At 26.2% G+C, this 19,614-nt stretch overlaps 2 protein-coding genes across 2 annotated transcripts; one reads left to right on the top strand and one right to left on the bottom strand.

The window, feature by feature from the left end:
• Positions 1-1,266: 1,266 nt before the first annotated feature.
• On the bottom strand, positions 1,267-3,233 carry LOC111290717 (microbial collagenase). The gene is made up of 4 exons (XM_022882152.2): positions 2,875-3,233; positions 2,601-2,783; positions 2,459-2,518; positions 1,267-1,730 (listed from the first exon to the last, which is right to left on the bottom strand). The coding sequence occupies exons 1-4, from the start codon at positions 3,118-3,120 to the stop codon at positions 1,446-1,448; spliced, it is 774 nt and encodes a 257-aa protein (XP_022737887.2). The 5' UTR covers positions 3,121-3,233; the 3' UTR covers positions 1,267-1,445.
• A 10,395-nt stretch (positions 3,234-13,628) lies between these two features.
• Positions 13,629-18,838, top strand: LOC111290183 (histidine biosynthesis bifunctional protein hisIE, chloroplastic-like; the record flags this gene model as incomplete). Its single annotated transcript, XM_089768722.1, has 7 exons — positions 13,629-13,740; positions 14,379-14,430; positions 14,877-14,991; positions 17,545-17,592; positions 17,962-18,207; positions 18,292-18,387; positions 18,498-18,838. Coding segments are annotated over 7 exons (777 nt in total), but the record flags the coding sequence as incomplete, so codon positions are not given.
• Positions 18,839-19,614: the final 776 nt, after the last annotated feature.

Below are 19,614 nucleotides of genomic sequence, written 5' to 3'. Positions count from 1 at the left end.
TGAAAGAGACTTACCTTTCAAGGTACTTTTTGCCCTATGAAATTCAAGTTGACAGTTAATCACCTGATGTTGGATTCCACAGAGAGACAACACTTGCTTTCATATCTGTTTGGTGAAATTAATGAAATGGTCTCTTGTCTCGGTGTCTTGGTTACAGAAGGTACTTCGTCAAGACCGCTTTCGTTCAATCTTCTAGACTAGCCATTTTTAAATGGTTAAAGTCGTTTTTTAGTTTTGGTTTCTTAAATGCAGTGTTTGTTTGGTGCATTTGATGCCTGCCGTGCTCTAGGAGATCGTAAACAAAAAGCTATAGAAACTGCAGTAGATGCCTCAGGGCTTTGCATTTCTTGTGAAGCAGCTTGAAGGGAAGAAATATTTTGGTGGGGAACAGATAGGCTATCTGGATCTAGCCCTTGGTTCGCTCCCTCATTGGCTCAATGTTATGGAAGAAGTTGGTTGACGCCCAGAGGTGGCCACTGATTCATCAATGGGCAGAGCACTTCATCGGAACGCCATTGATCAAAGAAAGCCCTCCGCCTAGAGATAAGATGGTTGAGCACACTTCACTGCTACCTCAAATTACCTGCGTTTCTTGGCAGCAAGCCGGCATTGAAATCTTTTTCAATTCGTGCTTTTCCCCATGGCCAAGAAATAAATGGAGATTACTCTCAGGATCTTTTTTTTTATTCGGAACCCCAAAGAGAAAACCATAAATAAATAATTGGGAGGTGTTTTGGTTTACCATTTGTTTTCAGTTGTTTTGTTCCAAAATTAAAGTTTTCAATATGTCATCTATAACAGATAGGAATGGGAGTGAATCCAAGTACTCAAACTGAGTTGTCATGCAATACGTTCAGTTCCTATCAAGAGTTGCTGTTTTTTAGTATTTAAGTTCGATCATTTACTACTTCACGGCAGAGGTACCATTGTAATTTCAGTATTTTCCTGAGACATTTTACTTTCACGCGACGTAACAGAGGAATGCAGAAAAAGCTAATACAATATAAACCAGTTTACAAGGAAAATGAAATTAAAGAAAAGATAAATAAGCATATGTAACAGAAGTTCATTCTCTGACATCAATCTCGGTGGCCTGGAAATTTACTGGTAATATGTTAAAGAGAAATGCTTGAGGATAACAGCACTGTTTAGCGAAAAAACTGATAAAATCTAGAAGAAATGCAGAGAAAGTTCCAACTACAAAAATGGTGGCTCCAAGCTTCTCTGTAGTATAACGGAGGAAGACGCTTGGATGCTATTGAACTCTGAAACAAAATTAGTATGCCATTTTGAAAATCAACTAAGCTGAGACGAGGACTTTAGAGATAGATTACATTTGGAACAGGTCTAGGTCTTGTTACGTACAGTTTATGAACGGAATGGAATATCATCAATTCATACATGGAATACACTTGGGTGTATTTTTCAGAGATTTCAAAGAAATATCAAGTAGTAACACGATGACACCGGCACCAAAATGCTGTTCCTCCACTTCTGCCTCGAGCAACTGCTATTTCCTCATCGACATAAAACCAGATGAAGAAGGGGTCCTTAGTGTTTGGTTCTCTATCTTCCTGGCCAAGACTGATCTCTAAAGGGTTAAAAGGCCCAATTTTAACTCTAATTCGTTCAAAAATGAAGGACAATATTCTGTTTTTCCATGAAAATCTTCCTTCAAAGGTTAAGAACCCAACTGGTCCAAGAAATACTCCATTCTCAATCCTCCTTGCCTAACAGTTCAAGCAATGATCCATTAGTTTCTAAAATTGACAAAAAGCAAAGGAACAGCTAGTCTTGTTTTCTCCTGTATTGACATGAAAAAGGCAGTAGCAAAGCCAAATTTAACCTCAAACAGATTTTTCACCGAACAAAATATCACCTCTGATACATCAATTGAATTGCATCAACTATGAGCACAAACGACCATCGTAAACAAGAAAGTTTATTGCAAGCTTAGATTAAAAGCCTCTCTATAGCCTACAAATTTCCCCCGACCTTAACAATTATTCCACGACAAGGCAGTCATTTCCAATAAACTACAGACAGGTTGAAGCCACGGAAAGGAAAGTAATTCAATGAACCGACCATATATAATTCTACACTAAAAACCATATGATGGTAAGCTAAACTTTAAGAAAGAATTCAACAAGACATCCAAAACAGCACTTTAAATCATTTTTGCTAATGCGTTCCAGGAGGCATTATGCACATGAAAGCAGATGTAAAAGGCCTTTCTTTCCTTCTTTGTTATCATCTTTTTTGTCTTTCCATTTTCAGAGGAGTGGAAATCATTTCTGCATTTCCTAATTCTTGAATCCTCAACCGCCTATATGGAATATTTGCAATATTCTGTATTCTAGCAGTCCTTGGTATATCAAATTATTTAAAAGTAGTGACACAACAAGGTGGAAAACATTGAAATATGACATGAAATATGACAAGAGATTAAGGAGCATACAGCAGCATCGAACCTCTGAACAGCTGTAAGAGGAAAGTAGCGGCCGCCCTTCAATTTTTTCTACAACCCAATTCAAAGGAGCTTAATAGCATTAAACATAAAACTAAAACCATCTTAAAGGAAGATGGGAATAAAACGAAACCTCAGCAGTAAAAATGAGCATCCAGGTTCTGCCAGGGGAATCCTGTCCACCAAGAGTTTCAAGAAACCTTGAGGTATTGATTTCGGCCTTTTCAATAACAGAAAATGCTGACAGAACTTCCTCAGCTGGGACTTTTCTAGTTTTTGCTGCATTTTTCAACACTTTGACCCACTCCTCCACTTCCTATTATATGTACCCACAATGGAAAAGATGACAGGTTATGAAAATCAATGCATTCAGTCAGTCAAGCAGTTGAATTAAAGGAAAACCATACTTTGTCTGGCTGCTGCTCTTGAACAAGGAGTGGGTCCTTCTCCTTCTCATCGAGGGTAGCTCGGGTCCTTGCCTTGAAGAATTTGGCAGAATTGAGACAAGGAATGTGTGGCTTAAAAGAATTGATATGTTTGAGAGGGAGTAGGAAGGGTCTAAGAGATGACAATGAAGAGGAAGATGGATTGAGATATGTGTAGCAGCAAATGGGAGAGAGAAAAGAGGACGATGGTGCTGCTTGGGAGCCCATTTTGGCAGGTGACTGCTCGTTTGTGGCTGGCTCTTCCTATGAGGTCTGCTTTCTTCCAGGCTTCCCCGCATCCATGCGCTTCCTTTTGGATTTTTTCATTTTCTCTAAAACAACAATTATTGGTTCAAGCCTTGAATAATTTCATCCCCATACAATAGTGATATGATGATTTTAGTCCCTGTTTTTTAATTTTTGTAAATTAACTTAAACCCCTTTATTTTCATAAAAAATAATATTTGACTGTTACATGTAAATGTGGTGTTTTGGTCATCACTTGAAACGGATTAATTTTAATGAATGTTGAACGTTAAAACAAATATTATAAAAACAATATCAAACGGATTAATTTTGCTCTTAGCTAAAATTTTGTTCAAATTCGTATGTTTCTCAGTCACTAGCTAAAAGTTCGAGTTTTATATTGTACTGATTGGAAGAGGCGATGACGTTAATCTTCTACTTTTTATTTATATTTTTTAGTTTTTTATATTAAAAAGTAATTCAAAAGTGTTTTATATTATTAAAACTCATTGGAGAAGAAGAATTAAAAGTTCCGAAAAAAAATTAAAAGTTTAATAATCATCAAAATAAATGTTGAATCATAAGATTCACGAATTGTGCTTTCGATTTTTTTTTAAAATGTAATTTAAATAAAAATGGGTCAGGTTTATCTAAACATATTCATTGATTATGAAATTTGTTTAAAATGAAAAAAAAATGATTAATCTAAATTCATTATCTAAAAAAAATTATTTTTGGTCTAGATTGAAAGTCAATTTTTTTAATCTCGATCCATTAAAAACACAGAGTGAGGAGTTTTTTTTTTTTTTTTTCAAAAGACGGAGAGAGGTGATGAATTTGACTCAACTGTCATTTGGTTTTTTTCTTTTAATTGCAAAAGTCAGAGAAAATATAACATTACAAAAAATTATTCTGAACGGAAAAACTATCCTATCATATAAATATATAAAACTCAAATATTTTATAATAAATGTTAAGTATTTTATATAAATTCTAAATTTATATTTTCTAATTTTATTACATAAACATATAAGCTTTTGGTTGTTTAATATTATATGAATTCTTAATTTTTTATTTTTTTTATTCGTGTTTTTTAAAATCATTGCTTGTTAAAATTTATTAAAACTTTTGGGTTTCTAACCTTTATAATTTTTTATTTTTAATTGTCTTATACCTTATAATTTTTTATCTTCTTTTTAAGGATGAAAAAGTTATACAAGTGTATTTCATATATGTATTATATTTTTTCTTCAAATCATGTAGGGTTTTTTTGTTGTATTTGTATTTTTGTAATTTTTACTTTTTTGGTTATGATCTATAATTTTTTGTATTTGGCATTTCAAGAAATTTTAGGGTGTATTTTTGTAGTGTTGGTATTATATATATATATATATATATATATATATATAGAGAGAGAGAGAGAGAGAGAGAGATATATATTTTGTCATGGTCATATTTTTCATTTAAAGTTTATTTTTTATCCAATCTGAATATATTTATTGATTGTAGGATATTTATAATTATAAGATTAAGTAATTTGTTAGCATAAAAATGATGTTGGTTGATAAAAAAGTACATAAATAAATTTATTTTTGTTTTTATTTTCATTACTTTGATTTATTTTATCATTTTTTATACTTACCTAAAAATTTTATATTTATAATTAGACTTGCTCATGGGTTGGATTCAGGTCAGACCTATCATGATATTTCAACATTTTAAGCAAGCTCAGACCCAACTTGACTTGATTTTTTTGGTCTCATTGTTTGTCCAAACTCGTTTTTACATATACTAATAAAGATATTTAAAATTGAATAAAACCTGTCTAAAATACTTATATTTAAAATTGAGGAAAAGAGTTATTTTATATAAATTATTAATTTAACTAATTTAATTAATTTTAATTAAATTTATGAGTCACTTGAGTTTGAGTCCAATTTTAATTTTGTTAAATGTAATTTAAAATTATATCATTATTTTGTATAAAAAAATGAGTTTTATCATATTACAATTAATAAAATAAATAGACATTCTACATTATAAAAAATAAAGCAAATGGATTTATCCCATTATAATAAAAAATATTTTTTTAATTTTTGGGTCAAACCAGACGAATCTAAACTTTAAATGGTGAAATCCAAGCCCGACCTTATTTTTTATCGAATCTTATTTATTTGTCCAAACGCATTTAACAGATTTAATATTCATGTTTAAACTCTTCAAAATTTCAAGCAAGATTTTGGGTTAGGGTGGGCTGCTCGACCCATGAATAGGTCTATTCGTGATATTCTATAGAGTTTTAATATATATATATATATATATATATATATATATTGAAGAATAAGATTTAGGAAGGAGTTTTATATTATATTAAAAAAATTTTATTATAAAAAATAAAAACGATTGTCAAATAATTATTGCAAATGATATAATTAATTGTATTGTTACCATTATCAAAGAGATGCTTGATGAAAGTATAAATATTCCATGATATATTATTTTTAGTTAGTTATTATTATTTTGATTAGAGTTCAACTTATATAAGTGTTTAATAGTTTTTTTTTTTTTATAATTTATTATGGATTTTGAGTTTTGTTTTTTCTTTAAAAAAATTTTTTATTTCAAAATTTTTCATTAGATATTATTGGTATTATTATTCGCATAAATTTGTTTCATTATCAAACTTTTGGTAACAAGTCCATAAATTTCATGATGTTATGCCTTCAAGATTTAAGTTTTTTTAAATATTTTTTATATTGACAATATTATATGAATGATGATTTATTTTATAAAAAATAAATTTTTATTAAATATTATTTTAATCATTTCTTTTTGCTTTAGCGAAAAATTTACAAGTACTAATTTATAGGAAAATTTTATTTTTGAGTATTAAAATAAACACTTAGTTTTGGGAAATGAATCTCAAATTGTTATACTTCTTTGATTGCTAAGAGTTTCAAAGAATAGTCAATACATAAAAATTGCAAAATAAATTTTAAGTTGCTATAATTATTTCATTGATAGCTAATAGTTATCTTTTTTTTATGACATTTTCACTATTTTGTTGGTTCCTAATTCTTTTCATAGTAGTTATGACTTGATTTATTTAAAAATATTATAATTTTTGAATTAATGGTTTCTTTATTAATTTTATTATACATTTTCTTAAGCTCATAGTTGTATTTGAGTTATATTGTGTTTCCTCACAACGAATTCATTTAAAAAATTAAATATTTTTTTCAATATTTTTTAATCTAAAAGTTAAAAGAGTATTTTTTTTATTCTTCTAAAATCTATATTTTAATCTCTTAAAATTTTAATTGTATTTATTTTAATCTTGTTGAATTTTTTTCAATCTTCAATTTAAAGATTTTTTTATTGTTTTATTATTATTTTTGTCTTTATACAACACTTAGCCATTAACAATCTAGTCCTTTTTATAGATAAAAGGTGAAAAATATTAAATATTTTTAATTTATTTTTTTCTTTATAAAATTCATATTTTTTTATATTTTTATTTTAAAGATTTTTAGAGTAATTTTTAGTGTTTTACCTTTTTATGGATGAAATATTGAGATAGATTAAATATATTTTTTTTTAGTTCCTCAAAAAATATTTTTATTATTATTTTTTTATTTTAAAGATTTTTTAATAGTGATTTTTAGGATTTTAATTTAAATAACTAAGCTTATAATTTTTGTATAAAGATATCTTCCTGATGGGATTATCAATGATCTGTTCATTTTTATAGATGAAAAGCTTAAAAATATTAAAGGTTTTAATTTAATTTTTTATTTCTTATAAAATTTATATTTTAATTTCTTTAATATATTAATTTTATTTATTTTCATTTTTTAAGAATTTTTTAATCTTAGAGTAAAGATATAATTTTTTTATTATTTTAATCACTTATTTATTATTTTTTTCTAAAAACTATTAATAATATGTTCCTTTTCTATAAATGGATTTGTCAAAAGAGTTAAAGATTTTTATATTATATCTTTACTTCTTACAAAATTCATGTTGTATTATTTTGTACTAATTTTTAAGTTTATCTATTTAATAAATTTCCATATGAATTATATTAGCTAGATAAGTAAATTTATACATTAATTTAATTGAGAATAAAAAGTACAATTTACTCGCATGTTATTTTATAAGTTTCATGTTACAGCTATTGTTTAATATTATGTTAGTTTGTCTTTCTTATTTTTTACGATATAGTTGTGATTTTTTTTTGATTAATTTTTTTTTTTTATGTTAATTGTTAGATTCCAAGTAGTTGTAATCAATTCATGTAAGCAAATAGAATTCTATCAAAATTAAAATTTTAATTTCCACATTTTTTAGTAATAAATCTCATTTATTTGTAGTAACCATAAAATATAAAATATATTTTTCTGTTGGAAAGTTATAATTAAATGTTGTGATGTTTGAGGTACGTTCAATTTATTATTAGTTATACTATTTTTAAATTGTTATTATTATTTTTTTGCCTTTTTGAATTTATTTTGTTGTGGGATATATTAATTTGTTATTTACATTTGTTATTGATAGTTTGAATAGTGATATATGTTAAAGATATTAATGTAATATTTTTTTTAATTATTACTTAATAATTTTATTTTAAAAAAATTTGCAACATGTACCTTATGGAGTCATTTCTAAAAGACACATAAGATGTATGTTGTAGATAACATTATATTACAATGTATATCATATAAAATAATATTTTCTAATTACATTTTACCAAATTCCATATAAATATGAAAATAAGAAAAAGAAAGTTCCATTTATTATAATCTTTAATAAAGTTTTTTATTTAATCATTTATTTAACACAAAAATAATTTATTTTTAAGAGGATGCAAAGATTTTAAACTTTCATGTTGCAATATTTTAGGGTCTTAAAATAAAAGTTTCATTCTCATAATAATTTATGATTAATATTATTTATATTTTTAAAAAAATTAAATAAATAATTAACATTGGTTCGAATAAAAATATTAAAAAAAGAAAGTTTAAACAATAAGTACTACTCATGCAAATAATTCAGTGATTTTTATAGTTGATTTTATCATTATTTTAATTAAAAAAAGGTTAAGTATGATAAATTTCGAATTTGTAGTAAATGACGTGACACTCAAAAATATTATTTTTTTATTTGCTTTAAAAACTCTACAAAATATGTTATATTTAAATAACAAGTTATAATTAAAATATTTTTTCCTTTTTATATGTTTAATATAGTCTGTTATTATAAAATAAATATTTTGTGAAAATTAAAGAAACAATAATATCTTTTTGATTATTTAATATTTACTCATCATTTTGTTGAGCTTCACTAAATTTCTATTTTTCTTATAAATATATTGAAATATTAATAGAAATAGAAAAATATTGGAGTTGAAAGGATATTTTAATAAATACTTCTAAAATTTTTCCCTAGAAGCTCTTCCATTAAATTCATATTATATCTACATGATTGTTTGATGATAATTATACAAATTTAAATAATAAGCTTTTCTCATTTTTACAATTTTTAAATTCAAATACGATTGATTTATTAAAATCTTTTTTATTAAATTTGTTTTTACCTTATGAAATAAAATAATAAAACTCTTTTTTTTTCAATAAATGCCATGTTAAATTATGTAGTATTTGATTACAAAAAATTTCACATAAAGCCTAAATCTTTTAAATTTATTACATAAAATTTAACTGTTTAGCTTGTTATTTTTTAAACTTTTGGCTACGTTACATTTATATAAGTTCTTAACTTTTGATTTTCTTTACATTTATATTCTTTTCAATTGTTTTTGTTAAAATGTTTGTAAAACTTTTTATTTTCTTCATGACTTATGGTTATCTTTTTATTTTTTGTGACACTCACTTTACCATCGGTTAGACCATTTTCAAATTGTAATTGTTTTCCCTCTTTTAATAGATTTGTTTGTTAGATATATTAATTTATTATTTGCATTACTTATTGATGGTTTGAGTAGTGATGTCGAAGATACTTGTAATTTGGTTTTAATCACATTTATTAACTAGATATTTTAGTTTGAAATAAAAATTAAATATTAGTTTAATTTGTATATTTTTTAATTATTACTTAATCATATTATAAAAACTTATAGCATGTAACTTACCGTGCCATTTATTTTAAAATGCATATTATATAAGATAATAAATTTTTAATTGTATTTGCAAATTCCATGTAAATTTAAAAATGAGCAAAAAAATCCATTTTATTATAATTTTAAATAAAATATTCATTTATTCATTTATTTGACACAAAAGAAATTGATTTATTTTAAAGAAAATGTAAAAATTTTTAATTTCATCTTGAAAACTTTTTATAATGTTAAAATAAAAGGCTTCATTATTTTAATAATTTATGGTAAACATTATTTATATTTTAAAAAATTAAAGTAAATAATTGATATTGATTCAAATAAATATATTAAAAATAAAACTTAAAATATAAGTGTTACTCATGCAAATAAATCTCGATTTTTCTATAGTTGATATTTTGGATCATTTTAATTAAAAAATTGAGCATTGAATAGTTTCGAATTGGTAATAAATAACCTAACAATAAAAATATTATTTCTTTTTATTTTCTTTAAGAATTCTACAAAATAAGTTATATTTAAAGAACAAGTTATAATAATTAAAATGCATTCTCTTTTTAGTATGTTTATGTGGCACACTACTAAAAAAATAAATATTTTGTAGAAGTTAAAGAAATAATAATTATAATAGTTTATGGTTCTTTAATATTTTACTTATTAATATTACAATGAGTTTCATTAAACTTCTAATTTTTGCATATAACAACATTAAAACATTAATGAAAATGAACAAATACTGAAGTTGGAATGACATTTTAATAAACCTAAAAGTTTTCATTTAAAACTTTTTCGTTACGCATTTATATTATATATACATGATTATTTGATAATAATTAGGTAAAATGAATAATGAATTTTTTTCATATTTACTATTTTTTAATTCAAGTACAATTAATTAACTAAAATCTCTTTTTAAAAAACTCTAACTTGTCAAATAAAAAAATGAATTGCATACATAATGAATTTTACATTTTATTCCATATGATATGTACCATTTATCAAAAACCACATGTTTTATTTGTTTGTTCAATTAAAATTTTAATCCTTATTTTTTAAAAGATAATGGGAAGTAAAATTGTTAAAAATATAATATTTTAAAAATTTAAAATTAATTATTTTCAAATCATATTTTTAAAAATTTTTTGAAATCACTACAAAATTTAATTTGATTATTTTGTATTCATTAATTTTAGAATCTAAATAAAAAAAATATGATGTTTTCTTTTTTATAACTATGAATATTTAATTATTCATATTATCAATGACCTTATATTCTTTGTAAATTTCACTGTTATAATAAAATTATTAGTAATCTAAACTAAGAAAAAAGTTTTTGACATGGATACCAATTATTATATTCCTTATAATAATTATAATAATCAATAATTATCTTTTCGTATGAATAATGAATAACTTTTATGTAATATAAAATAAAAAACTTAATTCTCAAATGTTAGCTTTCTGGATGGGAGATAGCTGATGCTCTTTTTATAGTTTAACACATGATAACTTATGAATATTGAAAAAATCGAATAATTGGCATTGAAACATATGTATAAATACATGAAGCATACAGGTATTTATTTATTAATAATTTTGGTCATAAATTTTTCATTAACTTCCATACTTTACAATATCTCCTTCATAAAAAAAGAAGAAGAAGAAATTAAAAAGAGATGAACATTAATGATTAAATAACATAATAAATAAATGTAATATCTACATCATTTAATATGATGATTCATAAGAATATAATTGTTGTTTTCGCTTCATATCTATTGGTTAAAATATTGGTTTTAAATGATGATTTATATAGAACAATGAAATTATCATTTTCATTTCAAATTTTTATCTTTGAAAATAACACATATACAAAAAAGAGAATGAAAATCAATTTAAGCTAAACTTAGCCTTCTCTTGGTCTTGATGGCTACATGTATATCGTCATTAAGATATCTAATTCAAAGGCTACCAAAAATATGAGAAGATGAGTTTGTATTTGAAAAAAAATTGATAAATTGTATCTTACTATTGAAACCATGGTTAGAATGCATGAGTTTTGAAAAATAATTCATTGTAATAGAAACTTCATATAAATTTTTTCTTCTAAGTACATGGATACACAAAAATAAAATATTATTATTGGTTTTAATGTAAAAATGATAAAGCTTATGATTATCTAAATATTTTTGTTTATTTATTTAGATTTCCTTCTCAAAATAAAATTTTTGTTGAAACAACACCTTCGTTTGGTTAATTAAAATAATTTTTTTTAATTATTTTTCTTATTATTGATCCCTTAAAATACGAATTTTTAATGATACCATATGTTTTAGAGAGTATAAATATAAACAAGAGAAAGTAAAAATATTTATTATTTATTTGATTTTAATATATTAAAAAATAATTTATTCTCCAGTTATTTCTATATAATGTTAGGTTTTCAAACAATAAATATAAATATTAAATTTTTTAAATCTTTTTTTAGTATAAATTAGTTTAAATAAAAATAATAATATGAAAAGTCATCATATTAATTTCAATGTTGGCAAATATTAATTGTTTTTTTTAAATAAATTAACATAAAACATAGAATATAAAGAATTAGCATATCTATTTATCTATATATATAATTAGATTCCAAACAATAAATATGTTAATTAATGATTCGTATATATTAAGTATAAGTTGTTTGAGTATGTTTGATGTATAAAATTATAATATGATAAGATAAGATAATATTATAAATAATTTAAATTAAATAATATCATTATACCTTGTGTTTGATGTATAGAAATATTCAAATATGGTAACTTTATTTATTGATCAAAATTATCATTCCTCAAAATTTATGTAATTTAAATTATTGATGTAATTTGTAAGTATACAAGAAAACATATAAATTTAATCCTATGAATTAAAACTAATCTTCTTAATTTTGGGATAATTGAATCATCTTATGCTAAGAAGATGATTAATTCTCTTTACAATCTTATTTTTTAGATATAAATCATTCTATCTTATCCATCATCATATGCACCAAACATTACCTTAGTTCATTATTTGTTTGAAAATAAAAAATAAAATATGAAATGTTAGAATACTAATTTTTTATGTTTTCATATTTTAATAATTAATGATTTTGAAATAAAAAAGAAAAAATATATAAATTAACTTTTTGAACTTTTATTATATTTTACCATCAAAGTGAATTAAAATGAGAGGATAAGGAAAATTTATAAATATTATCATATTAGTTTTAATATTTTCATAATCAATTTATTTTTAAAAACTTTTCATTTTCTACTAACAATTGAATTTGAGAAAAATGATAGAGATATGAAGAGTCACATAAAATATTATATTAATTTTAATAGAGGGATCAAATTACACAATTATAAAATTAATTTGTTTTACACTATTTTATAATGTCATATTCGATAATTTTTTTTTTTTTTTTTTATAAATTGACCATTAGATTAAATAACTTACTTGAATATGTCATTTATGTAAAGTTTCAAATTAATTCAATATTCTTATCATTTAGATTGAGAGCAATATTATTTTGAATATAAACTAATGATTGAAATTTGATTATTATCACACAAATAGATTAATATAGATTTTAAATTTACTTGAAATTTGGCAATGTATGATTTACTTAAATAGACCATAAATTCAATGGTTGAATTAAAAAATATATATTGTATAAAAAGATATGAAACATTCTAAAACTAATTTAGTTTTACACATGTTGAAGTAAATTTCTTTTCCTTTCTATTTTTATATTTATTTGTTTAATGATTTAAAAATAAATCTTTGAAAAGAAAAAATATATAAATTATCCTTATTTGAAAAAAAATTATATTTTATTAATTGCTTAAATTTAATTAATAATAGAGAGAAGAAAAGTCACGAGTCATTATTATATTAATTTCACTTTATATATATTTTATGAATTAATGATTCAAAAATAAATATTTAAAAAATAAAAAATAAAAATAAAAATTATTGATTTTTTATTTTTATTTTTTATAAGTTTTGTAATTTTATTTGTCTTTAATATATATTTTTTCGATATGGTTGTTATTTTAATATTTGATTTATTTCTTTTCTTTTAATTTAGTTTGTTTTTTATTTAAAAAAAAAAATCGTGCGGGTAAAATTTTGGAAATAAGTTTTTATTAAGTATGGTTAGATATTAAAAAAAAAAAAAAAAAACTCGAGTATTATGCTAAAACATAGTAACCCTAGATTTAGAAGTCCTGTGTGGATTTTAATGTGTTGCCATCCCTGATGGCTGCTGCTCCGTCTTTCGGTCGATCTTCCCTCAGCCCTAACTCACTTAAACTAATCTCCCTGCTTCCTCTCCCCGCTGGCTGCTGCCCCCTTCTGTCGTTCCTTCACCCACTCTAACGGTCCCCATCGCCCCGCCGAGTCCTCACTCTATTCATCTTTAATCTCAGGTTTGCTTGTTTCCCTCTTAAATTCTTTTCTGGTAGCTTGTGCTATTGTTTAAACTCAAGAGCATGTGAAAATTCTTATTATCCTTGCATATCATGTAGTTAACGGCATAGGGTTTGAAATTTTAATAATGTGGTTAACAGCATGAATATATTGATTTATTTCTGGGAATGTGTCATGGCCATCTTATAGTACTAAATTTTGATTTTGTTAAGGCTTAAGCAGTTAGAATTGTTACATGTTTATTTATGTTTAGTAATTGTATTATTTATTTGAATTATAAAAAAAGGAATGCTTATTTTAGTATTTTGATATAAAAATTTAGGATTTTAAGATATTTCTACTAAGTCACTCTTAAAATTATGTTAATTCAAAAACCTACTGAATTAACCCAAATGTTTTCTGTGGGTTAAAACTAAATATTGTGTGATTTGGTTCGGTTTATGGTAGACTAGTAGGTAACTTGGTTAATTTGGCTAATTGCTATTCGGTTATGGTTTTAACCTTATGGACCGAATGAACACCACCAAGTCTTTTACTATTACGTAATTTTCTTCTATTAGTATTGTATTTTTTTTTAGTTCTCATATTGAACATACCAATTTGTTATTTCTGAGTTAAAATTTTTTTATGTATCCAGGTTCAGCAAGATTTAGATTACTTGAACACACTCCATTGCCTTCTCTATTCAAGTGTGGTTTCTCTCATTTTGGTTTTGTTACTTGCTAGCTTTTTACTCCCCTTTCTTTTCTCTTCATTCTCCGAAACACTTCACTATTTGGTCATTATGGATTTTTATTGATTCCCATATGATTCGTTCCCTTGAAGCGATATAAAGTTTGTTGCTTTCTATTCAATCTCATCTTTAGCTTTTGATTGTTGCAGTCCAACAATGGAGCAACTATATATGAAAATTAAGTTTGTTATATTTTTCCTCAATTTAGCATTTCTAAGAAGCTCTCAATTTTTTTCACTAAATTAAATTAATAACATTCTTTAGGTAGTTTATTTAGTTATTAATGTTGATTTACCATTTTTATTTACTGGATCAGCTTTATATAGATATGACTAGAATATAGTGGACTTACATTTAAAGTTTCGCTGGTGATTCATCTCTTCCTTGTATTCAAGCTGTAAGAGTTCCTCTCAAAGCCTGTGGTGGTTGTGCTGGAATCAACAAGAAGAAAAAAATAAATGCTATTGTTTTTGCTTCATCGAGGAAATTAGAGAAAGATATCAACCTTCAATCAAAGGTACTTTTTCTTTAGTATGGTTTTATATGTTATACATTTTTTTTTTGTGTATTTGCTTGATGAAACAGCCAACTGTTTTTAGTATCTATTTGTTTGTTTAATTTATGGTACTATATAAATGAACTATGTCTATCAAGGCATTGGTTGATTAAATAGTCCTGCAAAAGCACAGATTTAATACAGGTTTACCCCTGATCCTAGTAGGAAAAGTGTGAAATATTATCTTTTTTTTTTTGGCCAAAGTGTGAAATACTATCTAATCATACATATACTTTATGAATGGATTCGGCATGTCAAATGAAGGCAAAAGGACAAGCTAGATTGGTTAGCTATTAATGAATGGAGATATTGGATAGAAAAAATGAATTTATCAAAGTTTGATTTGGTTTTAGCTGTCTTGTACTAGTAACTGACTTTGCCTTAGCTATGAATCCTGGCTTATTTGCCAAAACTCATGCCAATATTTGATGCCAAATTACTACTGGTAAGTTAACTGGCATTTGCAGGCCAAGCTAAATATGACTAAAAGCAGTTAATAATGTTATTACCATTCCTACTTTATCCTCTTGTTTACATCTATTATGTTTTGACTAGTGCCTAAGAATTAACCGGGCATATTTCAGTTGCCTATCTTATCCATTACAGTAGGGATTGTTACATGTCTGGAAAATAAACGATAGGGAAGGAATTGATGGTTTGTTTTCCAATCTATCTATTAGCCATCCCTTGAAGGAGTCCATTGTTGCCCGGTACTATCTGTTTAGTTATTGCTTGAGCAAGATCTGTACACTATATCTCTCAACTCCTCTCTACTTCAGTCATCAATTCTTATTTTGGATATGGTGGACAACTGCTGTGAATCTGTTCCTTTTTTAAAGAGATAGTGAAGCAAATGATAATAACACCTAATATATGCATTTGGAAATACTTTCTATGCTTATATACTTGCTTTAAAGATAGATACATTTTAGGGGTTTTTCTGTGAACTATTATTTTAATATTTTACTTGTTTACGTCCTATGAGTCTAACCAGATGTAGTCAGGTGTCTACCTTTGATATGATGGTAGGGACTGTTACATGTCTGGAAAATAAAAGATAAGGAAGGAATTGATGGTTTGGGTTTCCAATCTATCTATTAGCCATCCCTTGAAGGTGTCCATCGTTGCCCAATACTATGTGTTTAGTTATTACTTGAGCTACATCTGGACACTACATCTCTCAACACCTGTCTACTTCAGTAGTCAATTTATACATTCAAGTATGAGGCCAATCTTATTTTGGATATGTTGAACCACTGCTGTGAATCTGTTTTTTTTAGTGAGGTAGTGAAGCTTATGCATAGGAAATACTTTCTATACTTATATACCTTAGTTTGAATATAGATACATTTTTAGGTGTTTGTCTGTGAACTATTATTTTAATAATTTGCTTGTTTGTTTCCCATGAGTCTAACCAGACATATTCAAGTGTCTACTTTTGACTTGATGGTAGGGACTGTTACTTGTGTGGCAAAGAATAGAAAGGAAAGAAAACTCTGAGGATGGGTTTCCATCTTTTTGTTTGATTTCTGTGGAAGGTGTTCATCGTGGCTAAGTAACCAGCATTCAGCACTCAACACTTACATGAGCAACATCTAGACTTCATATCTCAAGAGTAGAGGTGGCACAATGAACCTGAACCTGAACCTGAAAACGGGCTCAAAAAAGCTGATCCCTAACCCATCCGAAATTGATTTGAACAAGAAAGACAAAGACTTGAACCTGAAAAAACCTGAATCTGAAATGACCCAAACTTGAAAAGATCTGAACCCTAACTTGATTTGGACTCAAAATTCATGCTTAAAATGATTACATCTTCCTTGAAATCTAAAAATGAACTGACTAGTCCAAACCCAAGCCTGCAAAAATCCAACTCTGAAATAACCTGAATATGAAAAGATCTGAACCCGAAATGGCTCGAACTAACAACAGCCTGAACCTGAAGTAACTCGAACCTGAAAACAGATCGAACCCGAAATAACTCAAATCAGAAGTGATGCTATATGAACCTGCCATGCCCTGACCTTTGCCACCTCTACTCAAGAGCTTGTCGAATAAAGTGCTTCAAAGTCATCTTCAAAGTATCCATAATATGAAATTAAAAGTTAACTTTTAAAATACATCTACAATTAACGACATGGACGTGGATGCAACTAATAAGAAATGATGAGGGTTAAAGAAGTTGATGAAAATGTTGTTTTTGATAGGAATGAGTGGCACTAGAAGATTCAAAACTATGACGTAACATGATTCTTTTATTTTTTTGGCCTTTCATTATGCCGACCCTAAAGTTATGGGATATAAGACTTAATTTGTTGTTATTGTTCTGAAGTTTTAGATTAGAAATGCAAACATATTAGGTTTGATACTAGTGAAAACCTATATAAAAGATTCTATTAGGGATACCTTTGTATTCTACCAATACTAGATTTGCAAAAACTGTCATGTCACTTTCTTATCATAAAGCATGTTCAGATTTATACTTACACTGCTCTGTATCTACTATTATCAAAGGATAAAAATTGCTGTAGGAATGTTAGCATCCTTTCACGTGATTGCTCGGTAAGCACCCATAACCTATTTTATATCTGCAAGTTGGAAGTAATGTGGTGTGTGGTGAAACCCCTTTGTTTTTGAATCCCTGTCCTCTGTATCTGTCATTTTCTGATTTTTGATATTTTATTCTTAAAGATCAGATCTCTGATTAGTTTAACTTGCCTTGATTTTGGAATTTTGTTTTATGACTTGTGAAAATATAGTATGTATGTAGTACTTTGCACCTTTGTAGAAGTGTGGTTATAGTTAAGTATAGTTATTTTTGTATGGTATGTAATTGTTTTTTATCTCTATCTTCTTTTCAGACTTCTGTATATTTTAAAACATAACACATCTTAATGGAAGGACCTAAATATCTAAAAATTTTAAGTTTAGGTTGATGCATTGTTGGACAGAATAAAATGGGACAACAAAGGTTTAGCAGTGGCTATAGCTCAAAATGTTGACACGGGAGCCATATCAATACAAGGCTTTGTCAACAGGGATGCACTAGCTGCAACTATCTCTTCTAGGAAGGCAACATTCTTCAGTCGATCACGGGCAGCATTGTGGACAAAGGGAGAAACTTCCAAAAATTTCATTAACATTCATGACATCTTGGTTGATTGTGCCTGTGATTCTGTATGTTATAAATGACTTTTTCTGTGACATCTTTATTGATTACTTAATTTATTAAGCTCAACTTAACTGAAAGTTCTTTTTTAGATAATTTACCTTGGGAAGCCTGATGGCCCTACCTGCCACACAGGGTCAGAGACCTGCTATTTCACATCAATAAGTGATTTGTTGAAGGAGCAAGAAGTAAGCTGCTCTAGTTTTTAAAAAGAGCGTTGTCACAATCTTTTAGTTCTACATTACATTATATGGTATTATTTTGCAAGTTCATAAATTAACTTAGTATGTATTGGCAGGTTGAAGAAAATAACTTGGCATTGACAACTTTATACATGTTAGAGTCTACAATTTCCCAACAAGTAGGGTTAGCAGGGCAACATGGAAAGCCCTCTTGGACTAAATGACTGTTACTTGATGAAAATTTGTTGTGCTAAAAAAATTTGGTATAGTCACTTTTACATTGGCTATGATAGTATTGTATGTCCCATAGAGAACTGTAGAAAGCAGATCTAGTTGTTAAAAAAAAAATGAAAAAAAAAAGAAAGAAAGAAAGTAGTGTTAAATCACTAATGAACATCATGTTATATCATTTATGTCTTTTGAAGATTTAGTAAATAGCCAAGCTGTTTGTTTATTAAGTCTTTAGCATGTCTACGAGTATGTTTGTTTAATGGTATGTGCATGTTAATTTCATGCATGATCAAATTATAATTATATATATATATATATATATATATATGTCAGTTTACTCATATGCAGGGAAGAGGCAGATGAATTGTGCCGAACACCGGAGGAGAAAGAGGATAATTCACGTACTGCTGTAGAAATGGTAGATGTGATTTAACATGCCATTGTTTTGCTAAGGCGTAAAGATGTAAAGATGGAAAATGTGCTACAAGTTCTTCGCCTTAGATTTTCTCAGTCAGGCTTAGAGGAGAAGCAAAGCCGTGTAACAACACACAGCTAAAGCATGATAAGCTGTTGTTCTTTTGCCAACTAGAATCCTATGCTTGGTTTTGTTCCAATTATTGTCTTGACAGCTTGTTTTCAAATAAAAACCTAATAGTCCTAAGGAAACTAAATATGAGAGTGGGTTTATATTTGGTGTTTTGATAATGGGGTGCATTTCGCTTATAATTTTTTATTATAATTTTATAATTATTTAAAATTCATCATTTATAAGTTTCATATAAAATTTTAATAAATTACATATGATTATGAATTTTAATAAATTGCATATGATATAGAATTACAAGTGATTGATTAATTGTAGTGTAATGCTTGTACTTGATATGTATCCACGGACAGTGCACTAATTTTGTATTAATTTTATGTTGTCATTTCGTTATTAAATAAACATAAAAGCTTAAAAACCCTTATAAATTCTAATTTAAAGAAATTACTTAAAATAAA

The sequence above is a fragment of the Durio zibethinus genome, chromosome 11, assembly GCF_047325235.1.
Source record: "Durio zibethinus cultivar Kanyao isolate XHJ-2024 chromosome 11, ASM4732523v1, whole genome shotgun sequence".
Lineage (NCBI taxonomy): Eukaryota > Viridiplantae > Streptophyta > Magnoliopsida > Malvales > Malvaceae > Durio > Durio zibethinus.
The sequence above is the reverse complement of the archived record's forward strand: the minus strand, read 5'-3'. Positions and strand labels throughout refer to the sequence as shown.

What these genes read in the sequence shown, in the direction of transcription:
- LOC111290717 (XM_022882152.2), bottom strand. Translation starts at nt 3,120, where the DNA reads ATGGGCTCCCAAGCAGCACCATCGTCCTCTTTTCTCTCTCCCATTTGC. An exon ending in TGCTCATTTTTACTGCTGAG is followed by an intron (nt 2,519 to 2,600) that starts GTTTCGTTTTAT and finishes ATTGGGTTGTAG; the next exon opens with AAAAAATTGAAGGGCGGCCG. An exon ending in TTCAGAGGTTCGATGCTGCT is followed by an intron (nt 1,731 to 2,458) that starts GTATGCTCCTTA and finishes TTGAACTGTTAG; the next exon opens with GCAAGGAGGATTGAGAATGG.